Below are 24,795 nucleotides of genomic sequence, written 5' to 3'. Positions count from 1 at the left end.
ACAACTTGGGTATTCCTTAATATTGAAAAGTCATGAAAAATACAGTCTTTTAAACTGCCAGCCTGACCCTTCTATATGTACTAGATGTGATTATCAGGCACTAGTCCTAATTTTTCAAATCGGATTTGATTGTAGTAAAGCAGAGCATCAGCTTTATAAGTTGACAGACTTTTACCTGAAATTATGATCTCTTTCATATCTAATAGTACTCACAAGGTGGCAGTATTTGTGAATTTGGAGGAATAAGCTGGGAAACAAAGTTCATAGATTTTTTACTAAAAAGGATTTGAAGACTGAATAAAAGATTACAGGGTCAAGACTAGGTAGAAGTCATTATTTTATAGTTGATAAGTTTCTATTATGATTCTCAAATTTCTGACTCCCTTACCTTTATACCAAATCAGAAAAGGGAGTGTTAAAATATTACTTTTACATCATTTTTTCCTTGATTTTTGTCAGTTTTCTACATTTTCACCTTTATTTTACTGTTACTCTCACTTTACAAATTTTCACCACATAATCATCGCAGTTTTTATGGCAAATTTTTTTGCAAAATAGTGGGGTATGACCAGTATGTAGAAGCTTTTTCTTTAAAAAAAAAAAAAAAAAAAAAATCTGGTATTACTTAAAAATCATATATTACCAAACTATCTTTGGTACAAGATTAGGATGCACAGAATACTCACAAAGGTACATTAACACATGGTGATGACCATGTAGTGAAATACAGTGCCTTTGTGTTTTCTTTTGCCTCTCACTTTGGAATTCTTAGATTCCCTACTCTTTCCTCCAGAGGGAGCACTATGGTCCAGAAACATTCAAGAATCTAAAATAAGAAAACATGCTCTCTTGCTACACAATATTAATAGAAAAATTCTGTGTACAAGAAATACTTATTTTTGGTACTTAAAATTTCTAGGTATTTTCAGATTCTCTTATCATTTGTGAAGGGAAGAATTTAAATACTCTTCTAATCATAAAAATTTAATAATCCGTGAAATTTAAATTTCAGATTATCTTTAAATTTGATGGTACACATCTTCTTGAATTCAATCCACTGATAACTTCAGCTTGCCTTCAGACATTTCCCTGCATGAATTTTCACTTTTGATAATAGTATAAATGAATTTTGGCATCATTTTCCATGAAATGGTCAGTAGAGATGGAAATATTCTGTAATCTACTTTGTCCAACTTGGCTTCCACTAGCCACACATCACTATTAAGTATTTAAAATGTGACTGGTGCCCCTGACAACCCAAATTTTAATTTAATCAATTAATATTTAAATAACCACATAGAACAAGTGGCTATTGTTTAGGACAAGTTGGGCAAGGTTTTGAGCTGCAAACTCTTTTTGTGATTTGAGACAAGCACATTCTCCTAGCTGGGGAGTCTAGGAGGTGTTTTTTCTAAGTCTGAATGGTCACACACCCATGTAAGAAATCATTACTATGGAAGAAATGGGATACTGGAGGACAACTAGTGTTCTCTGCCACCTAATTTTGAAAGGAATACTGTGAGTCATTGAATTATATGTTTCCTCCTCATTGTAACCTTCAGTTATTCTCACTTCTTATTTAAGTAGTGTGTGTACCTTAAAATACCATCCTCGTTTCTTAGGATGTTCCTAAGTAAGGTGATGCTTGTTTTTTCCTTTTGTTTTCCTTTTTCTGCTACATGAATCTCTATGATCAGTTTTTTCCCCCTACCCCTTAGCTGGTTTAAAATACATCGCCTACAGAAAAATTTTAAGTCAAAAATCAAAATATCAAGACTAGCTCCTGCTGTTATTTCCCAAGATAGATCACTGAACAGAAAGAGCTAATTAACTTGAACTGTTCTTTTTATTTCCTGGATTCTTGTTTATAAAACAACCTTGGCTGGTTGTTTTTAAATAACCACTTTAAGTATGCAACCCAGTAAACTTGCTCCTGAAACCTTTACTGCCTGCTCACTTTTTAAAAATATATTTTGCACATCCCCTATGAGCCAGGCATTGTGCACACCATAGGACTTAGAGCACACATGATCCCAGTGGAGGGAAATTAAATGAATGATTCAGGGAGTAGTCAGTTGTCCTGGTGGTAAAGAATTGAGAAGCCATGCTTAGAGTGCATGCCTAGGAACTGGCCTGATGTGAGGTCCATAGGAATATTTGTCTGACCAGGGTGGAAAGTGGGAAAGTGGGGAAACATTTCAGCAAAGGGGACACATTGGAGCAATAAGCAGAAGAAAGGAACCTGCTCTAGGAGTGCAGGGATACCTTTGAGGATACCAGAATGCCCTGGGGTCAGGTATGAGCAGAGCTGCGCACTGTGAAGGTTTCATAGGAAGGCTATGAAGTAAGTTTCCCTGTTGAACTGCACCTGGTGCAAGATGCTCCCTCTTCTCTGGAGTTTTCCAGAATGGAACCACATGAATTCAGTGTCCCTTCTTCATACATATGGCTCTCCCTTCATATTCTGCTAGTCAGGGAATAACATGTGGTTGCATTTGTCCCTCTCCCCCATACCCCGAGTTCCTATGGGTATACTCATGCTGCCTCAGCTCCTATGAAACCTCCTCCTTTCTGCCCCCTTCTCACAGGTACTCAATAACATTTCCATTATTATCATCACCTTTGTTATCTCTAACTCAGCCCTCTAGCACCCAGCATATGGAAATACTGTTATCTGTGTAGTCCCTCATTTCTTCATCTCCTCATTTTTGATCCTTCTTGTTCATCATCAGATATGTTTTTCTCTCTCATTTTGGACAGATTCTTGAGCTGAGTTCTGTTTTGAACAGTATGAACAGCAATAACTTTCATTAATTCATTTAGGCAACAAATATTTAGTTGGCATATGGTAAACTCAATACTATGAGAAAGTAACAGTGAACACCTTTCCTGGAACTTGCATTCTAAAGACAGGAAACAAGTAAAAAAAATGATTTATAGATTTGATGGGAAGCAGTGCTTAAAGAAACCATCCTTCACAACCACAGAAAAGAAATGTTACCCCATTTGTATACAATGAATCAAAATGCAGTCTGTAAAAATTTTTAAAAATTAAAAAAACAGAAACCTAAAGTAGCATAGGAAAAGCTTACTAGGAATAGTCTTTTTCTTTCAGCATCATGCTTTCTGCGTTTGCTCATAGAAAACTTCAGATATTTTGTCAGTGAAATTGTGTAGTATTCAATAACTCCAAGAGGCAAATGAGTGCTGCTGCCAGCAAGACCCTGGGAGATTTGTGTTTTGTTTATTTTGTTACTAAAGAAAAGTAGTGGAAAAATTCTTTCAAGTTTATAAGTTTAAGTGACTATTAATATTTATTTTTGTCTGGTAGTCCATAGTGACATTTTTACTCTACTTTAATTGAAGGCTCTTGAGATTTGTCAGCAGAGAAACTTTGTAGAAGAGACAGTGTATCTTCTGAGTAAGTAGCTTTTGTTCATTTTGATCTCATAAGCAAAGAAATGGAGTGACAACTTGATGTAAATTGTATATGAATGGACATAGTAGAACAAAATAACAGACACTCAGGCCTCTTTTGTAGAAGAATTTGACATATGAAAAAAAATGTTATGGTACAATAGAAAGAAGTTAGGGGAAAAAAAGCTATTGAAAGAATACTAGCAATGTATAATAAACAAGAAACAATAAAACAAGCAAAACTGTCACACCACAACATAGATTAAAATTTTAGATAGGTTGACAGTTTTTCCTATTACTGTTAAAATGGTAAAAAAAAAAAATCTTCATTTTCAAAACCCATGTCCTAAATAATTAGAGGAAATGCAATTGAATATGGAGTTTTAGAGTGAAAGGAGAACTTTTTAACAGACTGTAGATCTGTCATTTGTCCCTGTTCTTCAGGTTCCCACCTCTACAAGTGTCATAGCTCTTGTGCCCTGCACACCAAGACACAGAACTTCTCCTCTATTCATGTTCCTCCAGAATGCATTAGGGCAATGCAGGTATAACTAAAAGGTTCACAGGTAAACTCTATGCAGGAATTGGTGACTTACAACAGAGTTCATGTGAGCTCTTTCTCCAACATTACTTCCCTCCCACCCTACTAGTGTTGTTCCACTTCACATCTTTCTCTCACACAACACTCACTACTATTGGTTCCTCTGGTTTTTGTTGAAAAATGATCCAGATCTTTTGTTTCCTTTTATGCATTTGCAGCTTCATGGAATTATCTAATTATGGGACCTACTTTTCTTAGTAGAAGTGTTTTTATGGTTATATTTTGTTACTTAAGTTGTGTATTTGGGGTTGTCATCACAACCTCAAGTAACTCATTGTTTTAGTGAGCTTTTTCACTTCTGCGACAAAAAGACCTGACAAGAACAACTGTAGAGGAGGAAAAGTTTGAGGACTCATGGTTTCAGAGGTCTCAGTCCATGAACAGCAGGTGCCATTCATCAGGCCTTGAGGTGAGGTGGAACATCATGGTGGAAGAATGTGGCCATGGGAAGTGACTCACATGATGATGAAACTCCACTCGCCAGATATAATATATATGCCCCAAAGGCATGCCCCCAATGATCTGCCTTCAGTTACCACTCAGTTAATCCCTACTAGGGTATTAATTCACTGAGTGGGTTAAGGCTTTCAGAACCCAATAATTAAACCTCTGAATGTTTTTACATAATTCACACCTGAGCTTTTGGGAGACACCTCACATGCAAAACATAACACCAGGGGGAAAAGCCAAGGAAGTGTCTTTCCTCACCCTCTGCTGATTAAGTCTTTTGACATAAGCTGTAGTAAAAACTCATAGAAATTGGTAAAGGCATTGAAATGCCAATAGATCAATGAACAAAGTTTATAAAGATAATTAGCTAATATTAGCATAGTTGATAAATACTTTTCTCTCATGAAGGTTATTGAACAGCTTTTCCCTGAACTTGGAAAAGAAAGAAATGAAATCACCCACTGATAATTGAGTCAGTTTCATCCAGTGAGCAAAATGCAGAACCACCTTAAAGAGGCAGAATGATTTCCAAGGTCTCTCAATGTCTAAATTGTATCTAAATATGAAGGTATTAACATTGAGTAGAAGTACAGGTCTGTCAAAAAACAGGCAGAATCTGGCATCCCTGAGCTCACATTCCACCTGTACTATATAGCTACTAAGCTCTATAGTCTTGGCAAGTGACTAACATTTCTTCTTCTTTGTCTCCAAAATAGGAACATTAGTAGAACACCCCTCATAATAGTATAGTGATGACTAAATGATGTAATTTATGCAAGCACTTAAATGAGTACTCTGCACAAAGCAAACACTTAATAAATTAAAGATATTTACTATGTTACATATAGTAAATGCTAGTGTCACATAAGAAAATATGCTTTTGTCTTAGTTTTCAAATTGTATAAACAAATTAGGAAATAGGCTGTGTTTCTTTAAAATAAATGAAGTCTCACTTCCTTGCCCCTCTAGGCAGGATGGGTAATAGCCGAAGCGCCCTGAAGATGATTATGGAGGAACTGCATGATGTTGATAAAGCAATCGAATTTGCCAAGGAACAAGATGATGGAGAACTCTGGGAAGATCTAATTTTGTATTCCATTGACAAACCACGTAAGCAGAGACGTCATCTTTGATTATAACTGCTTTCTAGTTATTTATTAGTAAGAATTATCTCAGAATACATTGAGTTAAAAATATGACAAGGTCTACAATAAAAGCAGACCTGTTGTAAGGATTCCCAAGAACCCTATGCAGAAAAGGCTGGAGCCTCATCACTTTGCATCACCCAAGTGGGACACAGAACAAGTGGTTTACAGCTTTTTTAACTGTGTCTCCATGGGGCATATTTCTGGGTTGGAATTTGGTTTTAGTTTGTATATAAGGGGCATTTATTATGAAAGTATATAGCACTTGCCAGTCTCTTTATAGTAACTGTTGCTTGATGCTGACTGTATCTGGATGTTTGCATGGTTGTATTCAGTATCTCTTCTACCCCATTTTATCAGTGCAGCACCAGGAGTTTATATTTGTTGGCCCTCAGCTTGATCATTTGCATTGGTTCTCCTCCCATTTTGAAAAGAAATAAACAAAAGCAGTCACCTAACAGTAACCCAAGTCCTCTTTTGAAGACATAGAAATGATTCAGAAACTAGGATGCGGTTTAAAATCTTTTTTTTTTTTTTTTTTTTTTTTGATGGGGATTGGTAAAGAAGGCTTTATAGTCCCATACCATAATCTGAAATTGACTCTGACGACTTTCTTTCATGAAAATACAAGGAATCTAATTGAACCTGATAAAGTAGTAGTTTAAGGACCTTAGGAGCCCAAGTGAATATTATAGACCACATCATGAACTTGGGTCTGGCCTGTATTTTTTATTTGGGCTCAATACTTGCTAACTTTGTGATCTAGGTAAATTCAGCATCCTATTTCCCTTATCTGTAAAATAGAGACGCATAACAGTCCACCTTGCAGCATACTGAGGAATATTATATAATAGCTGAGCACAGGAAGTTCTCAAAAATATTAGTTGCATCCTTTTGCCAGTACAGACTGTATTTTGAAGATACAAATAAAGGTCTGAACATAGGTGATCATTTGTTCAACTGTTTTAAAATTGTTCTCATTTAATTTTTCTTTTATGTCTTCAGAGAAGTTAGTTCTTAAAAGTTTAAACTTTAAAGGAAAACTGGTTCTTGAGAGTTGAGAAATTCAGATTTTTTTCCGTATTTGTTATTAGTGCATTATAATTGTACCTAATGGTGGAATTTGTTGTTATTTATGTGTATATGCATAATATAACAATTTGGCCAATGTCATTCCCTAGTATTTCCCACTTCTCTCCCCTCCAGTCTTCCCCAATTCCCTTTCCTGTACTCTTCTGATTTCCCTTTGATTTTTCATGAGATTCCCCCATACCTTTCTTATCCCTTTTTTCTCTCTGGCTTCTACATATGAGATAAAAACAATGACCCTCGACTTTGAGTTTGGTTTGTTTTGTTTAACATAATGTTCTCAAGTTCCATCCATTTTCCTGCAAATGGCATAAAAAAATTCAAGTGGCTTTAACTTTGAAGGAAACATTTTTTAGTTACTTTTGGTTTAAAGTTTTATTATGTGTGAATAAAATGCATTATAACATAACTTATATGTTAATTGTTTTATGTGGTATTCTGCAGCATTTATTACTGGCTTGTTGAACAACATCGGCACACATGTTGACCCAATTCTTCTGATTCACCGTATTAAGGAAGGAATGGAGATTCCCAATCTGAGAGACTCCTTGGTTAAAATATTGCAAGACTACAATTTGCAAGTAAATATCCTTTTTTTGACTTGAATTAGTGGCTTGCTTCAAGATAAACATTTCTAAAGTTTATGTTAGATATTAAAAAGGTTAATTTTATATTGACACTTGATTTAGGCCCAGATACTTAGAAAACTGTTCAAATAGATGAACTGAAAACATCACCCCTTCAGGAAACCATTTGATTCTTCAGCCATACTCATATTTTCTCTTCACATTGAGAAGGCATTTTTACATTTGTGTGGTAAATATTGCCTGAAAGGTGTGAGAGTAGTTAAATTCCTATGAGATCTCTGGCCACCCAAACATCATTAGGGAGAATAAATATTGTGTCCATTTTGGGGAAATAAAAAGATATACTTTTCAGTAGTTGAATGATTTTCGTTGAAACCATTCAGTAATCCATTGCCCAAAATGGTTGAAATACAGGATTTAACCTTTGTCTGTTTGCTAGAATAGCACAATTTTATTATCCCTGTTAATTCAGAATTTGTAATAAGAAAAGTGAAACCCATTATTTTCATATATATAATGAATATGCTAATTACAAAGTATCCTGATGTTTTTCTTACAGGGACTTGAGTACTTGCTGTTTTTAAGAACATTGGTAGCTTCCATAGCATTAAAAACTATTTAAAACACATTACCATAAAAATTCACACTGTATTCTTGAATTCATTTAAAATGAGTTTTTGTTATAATGGATAATTCCTGGAATTTGCAAATAAAGCCAGAAGTTAAGGTTGTTGTAAGAGGAACACTATGATGAGAATTTGTTGGACAGTAATCACTAGAAAGAGTGACGAGTATTGACAACCTTAGGTGGGAAACTAGGTGAATAGAAAAAGTTGAAGGAAATTCAGTGTCACAGAGAATGGATATGAGAGATATAAAGGAATGGCAAAGCTAGAGGGACAGAAGTTACAGCTGGGGAGTATTGATACCATGAATATTACAATTTCCAAAAATGGGGTGAAGGTAAAGATCATTGAAGTAGAATTAGTCAAGAAACTGAGAGACCATAGCCTTGACTGAATCATCCAAATGGATGTTGAGGAGTGATGGGGGGGGGGGGGGGCAAGGGTGCTATCAGTCAGGCCTCAGCATCCTATCTGAACTAGGATGTTACCCGCGTGGTCCACAGGCAACTGTGATGACAAGTTGACACACCTTTAAAAGGAGACATTTTACTTATAGCTGGGGATGTGAGAGATCGGGAACCTTCACTCAGGAGAGCTCTGTGAGGAATGGGACTAGTGGGAGAGAAATTGGTGTTAAGCCGAAGAGATGGAGGACCTGTTCTGCAAAATACTGACCAATATGAATGTCTTTATTTCCAGTGGGATTTGGAGGTTTGCAGATGACCCAAGGGAATGATAATTGGGAGAGGAAACAAAGGGCAGAAGGAAATAGAACATGGGGATGGGTTCACAGGCAAGGAGAGAGACTACAAGGAGCTCCCATTGTGTGCGGTGCCCTGTGACTGTAGAATAGTAATTCAGGCAGGGCAGTCATTAGCACCAAGGCTTGGATTTGGGCTTGGTTAAAAGTACGTTCAGTGTCCAGCCTTATAAACCTCTGGAGTGAGGTTTGACAGTGGTCTGCACTTTGCCAATCCTTATAAACTCCTGCTGATATTCTAGGATGTGCTCAAAGTTCCAGGTCCAAATTTACTAAGAAGTATGCAATCATCTTTGAACAACTGTACCCAAGAGTACAGATCCTTCAACTGTAGTGCATAAAGCTTATTAGCCTCTGGGATGAATAATGTGTCCTTCACTTTTCTCAGTTTCCACAGTGCCTGCAAGACCACCTGATAAACCCCTCTAACCTAGAGTCTTATTCCAGAGAACCAAGCTCATGGACACCACTGTAGTGTCACTGCTCATTCGTTTTTTATGAACAAATTTGCATAATTGTGAATTAACTGGAAATAATTATTACTAGATGCAAAATGAATTCCTAAAACATCTGCTAAATCAATATTTTATCCTCTTAATTATATTTTAAGATATTCTGAGAGCTTTTCCTTAAGCTGTGTAAGTATGCAGTTGGGGTAATGTGTTTGAGGCTCAAAGTTGTTTAGCCAGTGGGTCCAAAGAGCTGTTGTTGCCTAAAATTCTCCAGAGTAGCTTCTCAACAAGAGAAGAATGAACTCTCAACAGGAGAGGAATGGACCCACAGGAGGGAAGGTGGCAAAGCCTGTGGAAAGTGTCACACCTTTTCTCTTCGTGGGAGCTCAGAGGTCTTATTGGAGGGTACAGAAAGATAAGGGTCTACTGAAGAGGTTTTTCAGAGAATTCCAGAGAATACTTCCTACTCATGGATAAAGAAAGGATTTAGGATTTTTTCCTATGGGAAAAGGCTGCTCTTTTTCTTTAGTAGCCATTTATTTATTTTCCTTTTCTAGCCAACCTGCTAGGGATCATTGTAAAAATAACTTAGCATCTCTATAGAGCCTTTTGCACTTTCCAGAATGGTTTCACATACATGTTTTTTGATTCTATTTATTCTTGTTTTTTTATGTTGCATAAAACTATAGTTGATTTTCACATGTTCTCACTTAGCAAAATAAAAAGTTGGCAACGCTGTTAATCCCTAAAATTGGAGAAAAATTTTGCATGTCTATGAATTTCCAAGAATCTAGGACCTTCTGGATGTGATGTAGGGACAGTAACAACCACAGTGGGTATTAAAAGCCATTTAGTAAACATGGAGATCCAGGGTCACATGTTAGAGAAATGCTGTCGCAGAGCTTCTCTGCACCTGCTTTTGCTAATATACAGTGGGAATCTCTAAGGGGACATTTACAATCAAGTATGCAGCATTTTAAAACTCATTTGGGCACTGAAAATGCCTTGGGAGATCATTCCATTAGCTAGTTGTTCTTTGGAAAGAGGGTATAGAAAGTTATGGGCAAAAAACTTGAATGACTCTTCTAATTTTAAAGTTTGGTATTTTCTAAAATATAACAGCTTTCTTCAACCTAAGTTTGGCATCATTAGGCAAGTTAGATACCTATGACAGAGTTAATGAAACTACATCATCAATTTAATTTCTTTTAATTTATAGCATCCTCCTACTACTTTGTAAGTGTAATTACCCCATTTATTTATTTATTTATTTATTCATTCATTTTGATACTGGAGATTGAACCCAGGAGCACTTTGCTATTGAGCTATATCCCCAGTTCTTTTTATGTTGTATCTTGGACAGGGTCTCACTAAATTGCCTGAAGTTGGTCTTGAACTTATGATCCTCCTGCCTCAGCCTCCCAAGTCATTTGAATTACAGATGTGCACCGCCATGCCTGACTGTTGAACTTAATTTTTAAAAGTTCATGAAGTCAGTAAGAAGAAAGTAGTCTGTATTGTATTTTATAAACTTAAAACGTTTCTAGACTTGATTTCAAGAACAAATAGCATTCATCTTGACACAAATCATTTCTAAAACTATAGGGTATAAATGATTTTTATGTTTACATTTTCTATTTTTGAACATTTTTATTTATAAATTAAGCATTTTTTAAATTTAGCATTTATATTCTTTTCTATTGTTGGAGACATTTTTTACCTTAACAATTTTGGCATCTTTGTTTAATAACACATTTCTTTTGACAGTCTTATTTCACAAACATTTCATCTTCACAGCAGTCGTGTGTGAGCTGTCATCTCCATTTCACAGAGTAGAATACCAAGTGTCAAAAAGTGCAAATTACTTGTCAGTCTGGGAAGGTGACCAACTGGGTTTGAACCCAGATCCTTTGACTGTATCTCCTACCTTTCATCCAATATTAGCTCTTACAGCCAACCATCTACCAATTGCAGTCCATCCTTAGCTTTTCATTATGGGTACAGGAGTAGCAGGGTGATGGTGGTAGCAAACCTGTTTTAACTAGTACTGAAGAGGGAGCTGATGTGGAGAAACCAGCATTTGCTAAGTCCTGAGTCCCTGCTGTGAGTCAGCCTTCACAAACCAGGGCCTGATTCTAAGTAAGTCATTACACGTTGCTGGGCCTCTGTTTCCCTAACCAGACTGACTCCAGACATCTCCATACCTACCAGAATTATTTTCCTGTACTTATATTGACTTCAACCCTTATATTTCTTATTTCCCACATCTCTATACTTGAAATCTCTTTGAATTAGGAGAAAATAGTGAGTTTCTTCTCATGTGCCTTTAGGGGGGCCCACATGGGTTTTTCACTCATAGTATAGAACTTTTTTTCTAAGTTTTTAAACTTTAAATTCCTGAAATAAACTTTTAAGACAAAATGGATTTTTCTCTTCTCAGATTTTTAGCTTCGCCACATCAGGATGACACAGAAGGCCTTTGACAACCAACTGGAGTCTTTAATCAATTTTCTTCATGCATACTTGGTGCTGTTGTAAATTTAACAATTTAAGATTATTTTTGAACTCAGTGTGAGACCTGAGAATCTATATTTCCCATCTCATATCTGCCATTCGTCATTTTTTATAATAATGCCAACCAAAAGCAAAGCTTTTTCAAGTAGAATTCAAGTCCCATGGCATTGTGGCCTAAAGGATGAACTGGAAAGGAGGGAGAAAGTTTCTCAGTTGAACTCTCCATCATACTGGGACTTGAAAGCCAAGTAACTCACTGTCATTTGCAATTCTGGTGATAAGTATTGCAGTATGAACAAGGCAATTTCAGTAAAAAATCACAGGGGCAGCACTTAGCAAACACATAGCTCACATGCACATATGCACACACTCAGGGACCAACTTCAGGCTCTAGACTGGAGCTCTCTGGCACGGGGGTACAGCCTCAGATATTGGGGCCCTGTCTGCCCCATCTCCATTCTTGCACCTCATATCTGTACAGTTACTTTTCTACTAACTAATAAATAGCCAAGCTGCTTTAAAAAAAAAAAAAAATCAATGTCCAGAGACTTTTAAAATAAAGATTCTGGTGGGGTGATGCACGCCTGTAATCCCAGTGACTCAGGAGGCTGAAGGCAGGAGGATCACAAGTTGAAAGCCAGTTAACTGACCTAGCAACTTAGGCCCTAAGCAATGTAGTGAAACCCTACCTCAAAAAAATTAAGAAAGGTGTAGGGATGTGGCTCAGTAGTTCAGCACCCTGGGTTCAATCCCTGGTACCAAAAAATAAAGATTACAGAAACTCAGCTATTTTGGGGATGACATTTTTCCCATGGCAGCTGATTCTTATGAGCCATAATAACTTCATTTATTGTTCTTTCATTCCTTTATCAAATGTCTCTGAATCTGGTATTCTACTTTTGATTGGATTGTTATTGATGATGAACTGAAGAGAAACCAGGAGGAAAAGATAGGGTGCATCTTAAGATCTCATGCCAATTTTCAACAACTGTCTTAGAAATATATTTCTATTTAAATTTACAGTAGGCAGAGTATACAAGTAACAAATTGCATATAGAACCTATAGTTGATTGTCTTGAAAGTTACAGAGGGCAAAGAGTAAAGGTCATGTTGATAAAATACAGAATTCAGAAAAATTTAGAACTATGGAGAGAACCAGGAGTGGTCAAGAAGGATGTAGGAAGAAGTCCACCCAAAGATTTGGATAATCTTGAAAAAACATTAAAGTCCCATAAGGAAAATCAATCTCTGAAATATATTATACTTTATAAGAAATGTTAGTAATTTTTTTTTAAATGAAAACAATGTTATTACAAAGTTGAGAAAAGAAAAGACAGTCGTTTATCTTTGGTGAAATTCTTACAAGCGATAAGGATTACAAAGCAAAGGTTAGTAAAGGTGCTGTTTATGGACCAGATGGAGACGTTTCATAGATCACAAAGTGTTTCAAACTGATTTTAATTTCTGAAAGTGACATCAGAAGCTATCCAACACAAAATCCCTAAGAAATTATGGGAAAACAGGAGGGAGCAGGCAAGGAAGATTTTGCTGGTTAAAAATGACTTCAACTTCGAAAGACCAGTCAGCATGCTTTGGAAAACAGGAACTACCTGGGTAAGAAAAGGGACATGATCCTTAAAATTATATTCATATTTTTTAAAGAAAATTAGCCCAAAGTAATGGGAGCCCTATAGTTCTCAGACAAAGAATAGCAGTGATTCAGTATCATTCTGGTCATTGAAAACTTGACAATAGGAGAGCTTGCATGTGCCCTAAATATGTGAAGAACACCACACTTGCAAGGATAGAAGGAGATAGGTAGAAGGTGATGGCCCGCAATGAGAAGATAGGGTAAGAGGACCCTAAAAGACAGAAGCAGTCAGAACTCAGCTGTGTGAAGGTCAGAAAGGTGTGAAGATGACCTTAAGCCAGCTGCTGCAGCATCTGACTCTCCACTAGCAAGGACTTCGTAATAAAGACATGCATGGGAATTGCATGCAAACTTCCAGGGGTTGAATCGGTATCACCAGTATCAGTTGAATTCAGTTTCATGAATCACTGATACAGTTGCTGCTGGGAATGCATAGTCACCATAATCCCTTGTCATGTGTCAAAAAATGGAAAACAGTGCTTGAATAATACTGCGCCGTATAATCTTATACAGTCTACCACTTAACCATCTTTCATTGCCTTCAATTTATTACAGATGTTATAGAGTAAACGACTATATTCTATATATATGTATATATATATATATATAAATGCCTTACTTGTCAAAGAAACAAAATTTTCTATATTTCTCAGTCTTGGAACCTTGGATTTTGATCAGGTGAAGGAGAAAGTAACATAATAAGCTGTATTTTTATACTTTTCCTTTTTTGGACTGTTTTCCTCCAAATACTGAAATTTTTCCTAGAAAATACCTTTCGCGGGCAGACGGGGAGTATACCTATTTACAAAATGTAATCCTGCTGAGGAGATGGTTCCTTCGTATTTTGCAGTTTTTGCTGTTTTCTTTTTAGATTGCAGACCCAGTGGCCTCTGTCTAGACTGCTGGCTCGTCCTTTCGCCTGAATTATTTATACAGTAGGCCTTGAACACCCCCTGAGGGTTGGAGCCAATTCTTTTTGAAACATTTCTCCGAAGATGTTGTGACTGACACTTTTTCTGAAGTTTTTTTGTTTTTGTGACAGAGGCTGAGCAGCTTTGTATGTTTGCTTATCGATTTTCTTTAAGTTTTCTGACATCAATATTTATTCTTGGTGTCTTTTTCTTTCTGTATGCTTTAATGATGTCTTAAAATTTTGAATTTTTTAATTGAATTTAAAACTCCATTTGTAGTGAAATTTTAAAGAAAATTTCATAAGCAATTTCCAATTAACATAATACTAAAATGTAATCTCTTTCTCATTAGTATTAGTAATCTAGACATGTAGCAGTGTAATCTAGACATCAGTTGTTTTCCTGAATGTTTGCCTTCATAAATTAGGGTGAACAGCCTTTGACTGGATTCACCCAAAGCTAGCATTCTTGGTGATTTTTAGGGATGCACCAGCTACTGTAGATGACTGCCGTGGGCTGCAGAAGGCCACTTCCTTGTTTCCTTTCCCCAGTGGCATGAATTTAAACCTGTAGGAAGCAAAGTGCCCATCTAGGTTTAGAGTTGATGTTAACATCAAGATGAAGAAGGTCAAAGTATTTACTGGGACCCATAACCATGTAAAGTCACCTGCTTCTGTTCGGCATATTATTCACATCCAGTGCCTTGTATGTGATAGAAGCCCAATACACCTTTGAGTGCATAGATTTATGAAGTAAATATACAATTTTGGAATAACAGGTTTCCCGTCCCATTTTGGGAAGGAGCAAATCATGTAGGGCCCAGAGTGCCAAAGAGAATGTGTATGAGGAAGCCTTGTAAGAAAATATTAGGATTGGTTCTACAGGGCCTTCTTTGCCAGACTGTGAAAGTGTAATTGATTACAAAAGTGCTACAGGAGCCAGGGGTTGGAGGTGTACATCCTGTAGTAATCTCAACCACTTTGGAGGCTGAGTCAGGAGGATCACAAGTTTGAGGCCAACTTGAGCAAGTTAGTGAGACCTTGGGGAGGGGGGCATGTAGCCAGTAATGATTGAATCATGGGTCACAGCCACAGAGCTCCATCTGGCAGTGGTTTGGAGGGAAGAGGGTACTAAGGGCAGGAGAATGCATAAGTACCTCTTTGGAATATTTTAGGTGCATGAATTTTCTGAACCCTAATAAGACATTCCACACATACCCCACCACCACCATGCACACAACATTTGAGTCTATTTAAGATGGTTTTTCTTTTTAAATGTGTGCATTAGATTCTTCTTCGTGAAGGCTGCAAGAAGATTCTCGTAGCTGACTCCTTGTCCTTACTGAAGAAAATGCACCGAACTCAGATGAAAGGTGTTCTGGTTGATGGTGGGTAAAGTTGAAGTAATCATATGGAACCATATGCCCTGCTTTCAGAAACTGAGCAGGGAGAAAGAGCATAATCCAAAGTGTGTGTGTTTTCTTTCAGAAGAGAATATCTGTGAATCGTGCCTTTCCCCCATCCTTCCCACTGGTAAGATGGTTGGGAGGGAAGACAAATTTCCCAAATGAGTATTAATGATAGATGGAATTAAAATGTTGAAGTTGGGTAATTACTTATTATAAAATTATATGACTCAGAATAATCAGGTTTAGGGAAGCGTATCAGCCCACATTCCTACTTAGTGTTGCCATCCGCACAGCTGAGGATCCTGAGCTCTAGGGTATATCAGCATCAGCTGGCAGCCTGGGGAGAGCCCACAGTGCCAGCCCAGGGACTAGAACAGTTCTCCCAAGTAATATCAGTGCTACTGATTGAGGGGCTATTTTTTTGAGAACCACTGTTCTAGAGTTAAACAAGACCAAATAAAAATCCACATTTTAAATTCCAAGATGAAAGAACCATGAATCTACTCCAACAATTTATAGGTAGTTTTTACTTAAGTTCTATCTCTGATGTATAGTTCTAGGCACCCAGGTTATCTCACATTTCAGTGGAAACTTAATATCTAATTGGAACGGACTCTTTAAAAGATGATACAAGCTTTTGTTTATTTTCTTTTCTTGGTGTGTGTATACTTATGTATATATTATATATTTTCATGTATAATAAGAAGCCTCTCACTTAAGGATCATTATGACTTGAGAAGAGGGATTCACATCATTTGAAGGTAGAAATTAGAGCATGGTTGTCAGGATTCTAAAAAATACTTAGTGGAGATGTCCTAAAGACCTAGTTGACCTCACTTTACTTAGCATTAAGGGATTATCTGACAAAGCAGTAGCATAAGAAGTCAGTCCACTTAGGATTCTTTTCTAGAGGAAGCAGGTTTGATTTTTAAATGCTTCTGCTAAAACCTGTAATGGGCTCTGGGGAAGAAGTGAACTTTGATAGTGTTTTAGGCAGCATTTCGACAGAAAGCAGCATCAGCACCCCAATGTGCAGTTCAGTTCCCGGCTTCATCTGCTAAGGGCTCTAAATCTTACCAGAAACAAGATGGCCAAGCAGGAACAGGAGAGGGGATGTGCCTAAACAGGGATGCAGTAAAACCCAGGTCACAGCCAGGGGTTTCAACCCAGGTCTGCCTCTGACATTGGGGAGGAATCTTGGCCACAGGTCAACTAGGAAAGCATTTTAATAAAACCACAAGTTTGACTTCAGCATGTGGTATACAAAGATTATGCATGTGTTGGGTTGAGAGGTGGGTTTGGGCACACACAGGCACTTAAAGGTACTGATTCTAGTTTTTAAAATAAATATTCCTGTATTTGTTGTGATATTGCCCCATTTATAGTTTTGTGGCTGACACAGAAACCAAGCAAGTAATACCTGACTCACCTAGCAGCACAGTTATAATGCATGTTTTGCACTGGGGCACACCACCCCTTGGGAATACTTTTTGTCAATAAGCCATCCTCCAGAGGGTAGCCTGTTGCTGAAAAATTAAACTATAGGTGGACTTTCTGTCAGGCTTGGTTTAACAATGTCCTGGTCTGTTTGTTGCACTGAGTTCTTTCTTCTGCCCCAGATGCAGCGAAGCCCTTCAGTGTGGTGGTCTTCCACTGCCGGCACATGTTCCACAAGGAGTGTCTACCTGTACCTAGCATGGTGAGTGGCAGCTTGACAACACTAAAGAGATATTGGTGGCATCCAGGGATATGCTCAAAACTACAACCTGTCATCCTGACAGCTCTGTAGGTTTTTAAAAATCATCATACACAGTCAGCCCTATTTTCAGGGGTTCTGCATTCATGGATTCAACCAACCACAGATCAGAAATATTTGGGGTTGGGGGGATTGCACCTGTGCTGAAGGTGTGTGGGGTTTTTGGTCATTATTCCTTGAACAATACACTGGAACAACTTTTTAAAAAATATTTTTTTAGTTGTAGATGGACACATTATCTTTATTTTATTTATTTATTTTTATGTGGTGCTAAGGATAATCCCAGTGCCTCACATGTTCTAGGCAAGCGCTTTACCACTAAGCCATAACCCAACCTCTGAAACAACTATTTATATAGCATTTACATTATATTAGATATTATAAGTAATCTAGACATGATTAAAAGTATATGGAGCACATGCGAAGGTCATATGTAAGTACTGTGCCATTTTACATGAGGGGCTTGAGCATGTGTGTGGGTTTTGGTGTCTGAAAGGGATCCTAGAACCAGAGTCTCAGATACTAGGGGACAACTGTAGTTTTATATCACATAAAAATTATCTATTTTTCAAATGTTGAAATATGTAGGAGGTTACAGCAAACATTATGAAAGCATACCTAGTTCATGCATTCAGGTAAAATCCATGACTGCTGAGCAGTCGAAAACCATCAAGTTTCCCCTCGGACTTTCTCAAAATGAGCTGTGTACTGTGATGCCATTATCCTTTAGTATCACCATTGTGTCCCCACGCCATGTTAGACCCCACATTCTTCTGTGGGGTAACAGGGTGAATCCTGTGTAAACCAGAAATAATATCCAGAGAAAGGAATGACATTTCATCTCTTCCTCTCTATCCCCTACTAATACTTCTATAATATTTTTGAAGATGAAAGTCTAGAGAAGATTTTTTTAAAAATCTGCTTTTTAATTACATTTTCAGAATTCTCCTGCACAATACTGCAACATCTGCAGTGCAAAGAACCGGGGACCAGGAAGTGCAATTTTGGAGATGAAAAAATAGCACAGCTCTGCTCATCAGTCTCTTCCTCACTGCTCTTTTTAAGACTGTTCTTGTAACCGTATAAGTGTTTGTTAGCACCAGTGCTGATATGAGATTTATTCATATGTATATTATGCTCAGACAGTTTCTTCATCCATGCCTGTCTTCTAGAGATTTTTCTTTGCAGTTGATAAAGAACTTGTGGCTTTTCCCATGCCTTGAAATATTTGGGTTCATAGTCATTAGTTCATCATTTGTTTGGCTCATTATTTAACAGTGGAAACATAAGTCTCAGAGGTAGACATGAATTTTTTATAAGTTAGTAACACTGTTCAACCATAAAGTGGACTACTGAGAATTGTCCCAGCTGTCAGAGAACATCGCCAACTGTGATTATCCAGCAAGCTCCTACTCACAACTTGGACCTTGTTTCCACATGCTTTGCTGGCAACAGTTCCTGCATTCTGGGCTTGGCTTTTTTATGTCATCATCTGTAGTTATTGTCCTAATAGGCATTTAATGAAACATTGTGCAAACTGTCATTCATTCAGTGATATATGGGAATAACATTAATAGACTGATGTCCTGCAGCTCTGTGTTTACTTATCACTTGTTCTGTGTGTTCTGACAACCAGTAGAGTATCTGGCCCTTTCAGGCACTCAGCATTTGTTGACTGAATAAATGTTAGTACTTCTCATTGTGAAAGACTCAAACTTTTACTGGGTTGAACTGCAGTCGGCAAGTCAAACACCGTGGTGAGGAAGAGAGGTTCAACATCTTAGTATCTGAGGGATTGTGGTTAGGTTTTGCTAGTAGAGAAGAAAGGAGTGACCCTGTCAAACCAGGGAGGGATTCTCAGAAGAAATGGGATGGCTTAATACCAGAGGATGGGCATAATTATGATGTTCCTTTTCAAAGCCTTCCATGGAGGCTCCTCCAAGAACAAAGAATATAGTGGAGGGAATTCAAACTTGTCTCTGTGTCTTATAGTTATTGTCTAGTTATGTGGATACATCTGCTTCCATCTCTTTGGTGGGAAGATGGAACTAGTGAATAAAGATCACCTGCGGACATCCATACTTCACCAGATCATTACTATGAGCAGTGTCTCCCTCGCTTCTCCTGGCATCCCCCGGCGGAGACCTTACCCTGGGTTACAGGAGAAAACCAGAACGCACTTGTTGGAAAGGTTGCAGGAGACTGCCTGACCTCAGACAGGGCCCCCCATCCCTTCATGAAATCTTAGGCCAGGATCAGAAAACACAGAGCACTTCTTCATGCTGGAGTTAAAATCCTCTAGCAGACAATAGATTTATTTATTAGTCATCAATATTTAGAAGTTTGTTGTTTTTGAATGTACCTCTCAGCCTTCTTAGTATTACCTTATTCCAAAACTAGCATTCTTTCTGCTACATTATGAGTTTCCAGTGTTTGTTTTTACCAGAGAAACCCATCCTTTACAAAATAAACCTTAAAGCCCAATTTATTGTTTTCAAATTACTGATTTAATGTAAGGATTTAGCTTGTTAAATTTTTATTAGTCCCTTCTTATAATTTCAGTGGGCTCATTCCAGCAAAGTTCTATAAAAAAAACCATCAACAGGATTTGTTGATTTCAATAAATCATTTTGCTTCTGGGGTAAATTATACTAGTCAGTCCTATGTGAACATAAAGAAAATCGTAGCTACAGAAAAGGAGATAATTATTTAACATTGTTCATTTTAAATAACTGATTTAAGAGGAAAATAATGAAGTGTTCATTCCCCACTTCAGAAATAACTAAAACATTAGAAAATTCCTGAACAAAATAGAATTTATTGTTAATAAAGAACACTAACTCTCCCTCCTTAGAATCACTTTCCTTTTGAAAAAATCATGCCTGATGGTTATACTAAAGGACATCCAAACCTTATTTTTAATCATTTAAATATAGCAAAATAATCAAAATGCTAGTCAAATTACCTTTTTTCATGCATGATTATCCCAATTTAAAACCGTCTCTAGTATTATTTCTGCTACACTGTGAGTTTCCAGGTTTGTGCAGAAGCAAACCTTGATGAAAAACACTGTTGCAAGGTGTGCATCTTCTCCTTAAAGAAGGGACAACAGCCCAGTTCAAAGTTTATTTTGTTGATAGCCTTTATTTTGCTTTTGCTTTTAACCAGAAGAATTCTCTACTAGTTGGTGTTCATCCTTGAAAATTTGAGTTATCAGTAAATGTTAGTTAATTTGTTCATTTTTATAGTGTTAAGCTAACTATTTTAATATAAAGGCAAATACTGATGGAGTAAGCACTCTGTGCCAGGTGCTATTTAAAAGCACTTTGCATACATCCTCTCATCTAAGTCATCACAGGACCCAGTGAGGTGAGTGTTCTGACTACCACTGTTGTTTCTCCAATGAGGAAACTAAAGCAGAGGAAGGCTAAGCAGCTTGTCCAGATCGAGTAGCGGTAAGTGGTGCAGCTGGGATCCAGGCAGTTTGCCCTCGTGGTGCCTGAGCTTTTAACCAACCACTGCATACTTGACCTTTTTTTTTTTTTTCTTAACATACTCTTTTGACCTGTTTTGGTCATTGTATAGAAAGTAAAACTTCCTCATGTTACAGAAAGTGACTGATTATAAAGTACTGGTTGGCTTACAGAAGCATTGATGGAGCTAAAGAAACAAACTCTAGGGAAGATTGCAAAACAACTCAACCAAGCCACCCTCCAGAACTGGGCTGCCCAGGAGTCCGGTGCACCACCTCCACCAGAGAGGGCTGCACCCAGGGCAAGTCATCCCTGTGAAGTAAACACTGTAAATAAAAATACACTAATTTCTTAGTTTCTTCTGAAGCTCAGTCTCAGTAGCGTTAAACAAAAAATATTACGTGTATAGCTATGTGTATAGAAGACATTTCTATATCAGTCTGTTCTGGTTTCTATGATCAAGACTCAGGCTATTACAATTCTCAACAATTTTGTTCCTAAACTGTAACTTTCACTTCCAATTCCTGAACTGCTAAACTGAATGCCAATTTATAAAATCTGAAATAAAGTGCCTTTCTCTTTTCTCATGCATGTACAAGTCTGGGAGCGATGAGGATCAATGTGGTATTAGGAAGGGTAACAGGAAAGAAAATGAATCTTCAGAAGGAGGTCTCCCATAATTAGCCATCACCAGGCCTTTCTTTATGCTAACCCAGTTGGGGATTGTGAAAATGTAGTCACTCCACCCACCTCGGTGGGTGTCAAGAGACACAACAATGTTGAATGAAAGCAAGCTCAGTAGTTCTCCAATGAATTGATAATTGATATCTATATAGACATAGATGGATATGTTCTTATATATAGCATTCTGTAACATAAATGACAGTTTGTCAGTGTGGCCCTCCCCTGGTTGGTGTTGTTATCTGCAGTCATTTTCTACCTCCCTGCCTATTCCTCCCTTTTGAACTTCACTAAAAATAGTGTTAATCTGCGAGTCATTTTTAGAGGACACTGAGGAGGTATGTTCCACTCCTTAGACTCTAAAGAGCAGAAAGAAATGAACAGCAGCAGCACCAGGCAGGAGCTGGACTTGAGTGGAAGCAGGTGTTCAAACCCACGGTAAGGGCAAGTGTATAAAAAATCATGGAATTTTTAGAAATGTCTCCAGATTGGTCTTCCTGAAGAACAAGGATAAGAACAAAAGCTTTGAGCCAAATGTATAGGAATATCAAAGGACTGCAGCCACATCAAATTATACATTCATGTCTATATTTACCAAATTTGGTGATGAGTTCCAAATTTAACCTTCAATTTTAAAAATAATTTGAGTTCAAAAACTACATACGTTTTGTCACCAGGATTTTATTCAAATTGTGTCATATCTGCATCCTGATTTCTTCATGGTTAGTTCACATCAAGTCATATGCACAACTGGAAAGATTTGTAGATAACATGACTATAGATAAAAGGAATTGACAAACCATGTAATTTCACTCTTGAGTCTGTAATGTTTAACAATGCAACAGGTAAAATGCAAAAGTTTGCAATAATGCTTTAAAAAAAAATTGCATGAAAATGGAATAGGGATACCAGGTTAGTAAAAATGAAAGACTGTAGGTAAGAAAATGGACATTTTGCTCTGAAGTTAGAGTTTTATGTCCACTCTATCACTTGCTAAGCAACACTTTTAAGTTACTTAACATTTCTAGGCATTACTTGCCTTAAATGTAAAATGAAGTGATGACAGTAGCTTCTATTTGGGAGGAGGAGAACATTCAGAGGATACATAGAAATGCTTTAGCTAATACAAGCATGGGAAGGGTAACTAGCATGTAGAAAATGCTTAATGCATCTGAAATGGTACCCATGATCCCCAACTCTACTAGTGTTGAATATAGCAGAATAATTCATACATTACTCCTAAGATAGGTAATAAAAGACACTGGAACCAAGTCATGAAGAGGTCCACTTGATGAGGAACCGATATCCTACCTATAACCATGTCAGCCATCTTAGAAGTGACCCTCCAATCCCAGTAAAATCAGGACCTGCAGTCCTCACCACAACTTCACAAAAGACTGTGAGCTGAAATTACCAACTTTTTTTTTTTATTGTATACAAATGGGATACATGTTGTTTCTCTATGTGTACATAGAGTCAAGGTGAAATTACCAACTTAAGTCACTTAAAAATACCCGATTCTCAGAAACTGAGTTAATGTTTGTTGTTTTATTAAGTTCCGGGGTAATTTGTTACATTGCATTAGAAAACTAATACAAGTGCTTAATAATTATTACCCTGACTGCTGTGACTTGACCACAAATATGGGCCATGAGTGACTGCTTAAAAAAAAATCTAATGCCACATTTTATCAGACTATTTTGCCTATTTATAAAAAGTAACACTGGGCATGGTGGTATACACCTGTAATCCCAGGCACTCAGGAGGAAAATTTTAAGTTTAAGGCCAGTCTCCACCACTTAGCAAAATCCTAAGCAATTTAGTGAGACCCTGTTGCAAAATTTAAAAAAGGGCTGGGCATGTGACAGTGGTTAAGAGTGGTTAAGCGCCCCTGGGTTCAATCTCTACCACCAAACAACAACAACAAAAAAAAAACCATACTCCATTCTGCATGTGAGAGCATATAGGGCATTTTTAGAACTAATTTTGACACAATAGGAGTAACTAGGAAAGGGATAGAATTTGAAACCATATCATGTAAGAAACAGGTGAATGAATTGGATAGTACAGTCATAAAAACCAAGAGACATACAAATTCAAAGCTTAAAATTATGTTGTATACAACAGTGAAGGGAAGATAGGTTTTACATTGCTTCAAAAATCCAATCCATGAGATTCATTGGTGAAAATGATAGCAAGAAAGATGTAAGTTCAGCATAAGAGAACTTTCTAACATTTGGAAATGTCCACTTAGAGATGAGTGTGCCCCTGTGGATCTGAGCTCCAGAAAGAGATGGCTGGTTTGAACCAAGGTTGATAACCATCTGTCAGGCTGCTGCAGACTGACCTCTGAGCAGCCCAAGGAGTAGTTGGTCTCTAAGGCCCTTTCCACTCAAAACATGTCTGAATCTAGAAACAGCATATTTCATCAGAAGCAGCAAAATTAATCACTCACTGTCACACTTATTTTGTACCCAGATCCTCTGCCCATCTGTTGTGTCTGAATACCCACATCTTTGGCCAGCTTATTAATTCATTGTCACTACAGTGTCCTTTTTTCCATCTTCCTCAGTAAGACCCACTTGTCTCTCCCATCTGATCACTTTGCAACTTCCTTTTCTTTGTGGCTATATTAATGTATATTCTTCAGTTTACAGTAATGCTAGTTCTTAACCAAGTTGCCAGTAACTCTCAAGATTTTTTTCTGAAAGAAAAATGAATCATTTTTCTAAAAAGAAAAATGGGTATGTTTCCAACATGTATTATGGTCTGAATTGTGTCCTCCCCAAGACTCATATGTTGAAGTCCTAACTCCAGTACTTCAAAGTATGACTACCTCTAGTTATGGGGCCTTCAAATAAAGTAATTACAGTAAAATAAGGTCATATGGGTGGACCCTAATCTAACTGGTACCTTTACAAGAAGGGGAAGGTTGGATGCAGACATACATTAACACAGAGGAAAGACCTGTGAGGACTAAGGAAGAAGGCAGCCATCTGAAAGGCAGCAGGGAGGTCTCAGAAGGAATCCAATCTGTCAATATCTTGATCTTGGACTTCTAGCCTACAGAATTCTGAGAATATACATTTATATTGTTTAAGCCACCCAATTTGTGCTATTGTTGTGGCAGGTCTAGCAAACTAATACAGCACAGTCATTTCTTATTCTGTCAATAGTCAGTTTCAGCAATGAGAACAGGCCCACCTCCTGCCCAAGGGACCAGGGTATCACTTGAGCCCACTCACACATTGGATATCTTTCCCAATGCTGTCTT

At 37.4% G+C, this 24,795-nt stretch overlaps 1 protein-coding gene across 1 annotated transcript in view; it reads left to right on the top strand.

Annotated features, from left to right (window-relative positions):
- Positions 1-21,427, top strand: part of Vps41 (VPS41 subunit of HOPS complex) — a 165,871-nt gene extending 144,444 nt beyond the window's left edge. Inside the window, exons 23-29 of the mRNA XM_047561881.1 lie at positions 3,367-3,421; positions 5,438-5,578; positions 7,147-7,283; positions 15,491-15,590; positions 15,691-15,735; positions 17,231-17,310; positions 18,309-21,427. Of these exons, the coding sequence (XP_047417837.1) occupies positions 3,367-3,421; positions 5,438-5,578; positions 7,147-7,283; positions 15,491-15,590; positions 15,691-15,735; positions 17,231-17,310; positions 18,309-18,389 (639 nt within the window). The 3' untranslated portion in view covers positions 18,390-21,427. The remainder of the gene's footprint in view (positions 1-3,366; positions 3,422-5,437; positions 5,579-7,146; positions 7,284-15,490; positions 15,591-15,690; positions 15,736-17,230; positions 17,311-18,308) is intronic.
- Positions 21,428-24,795: the final 3,368 nt, after the last annotated feature.

This window comes from Sciurus carolinensis, chromosome 8 (genome assembly GCF_902686445.1).
Source record: "Sciurus carolinensis chromosome 8, mSciCar1.2, whole genome shotgun sequence".
NCBI lineage: Eukaryota > Metazoa > Chordata > Mammalia > Rodentia > Sciuridae > Sciurus > Sciurus carolinensis.
This window is presented reverse-complemented; position numbering and strand designations above follow the sequence as displayed.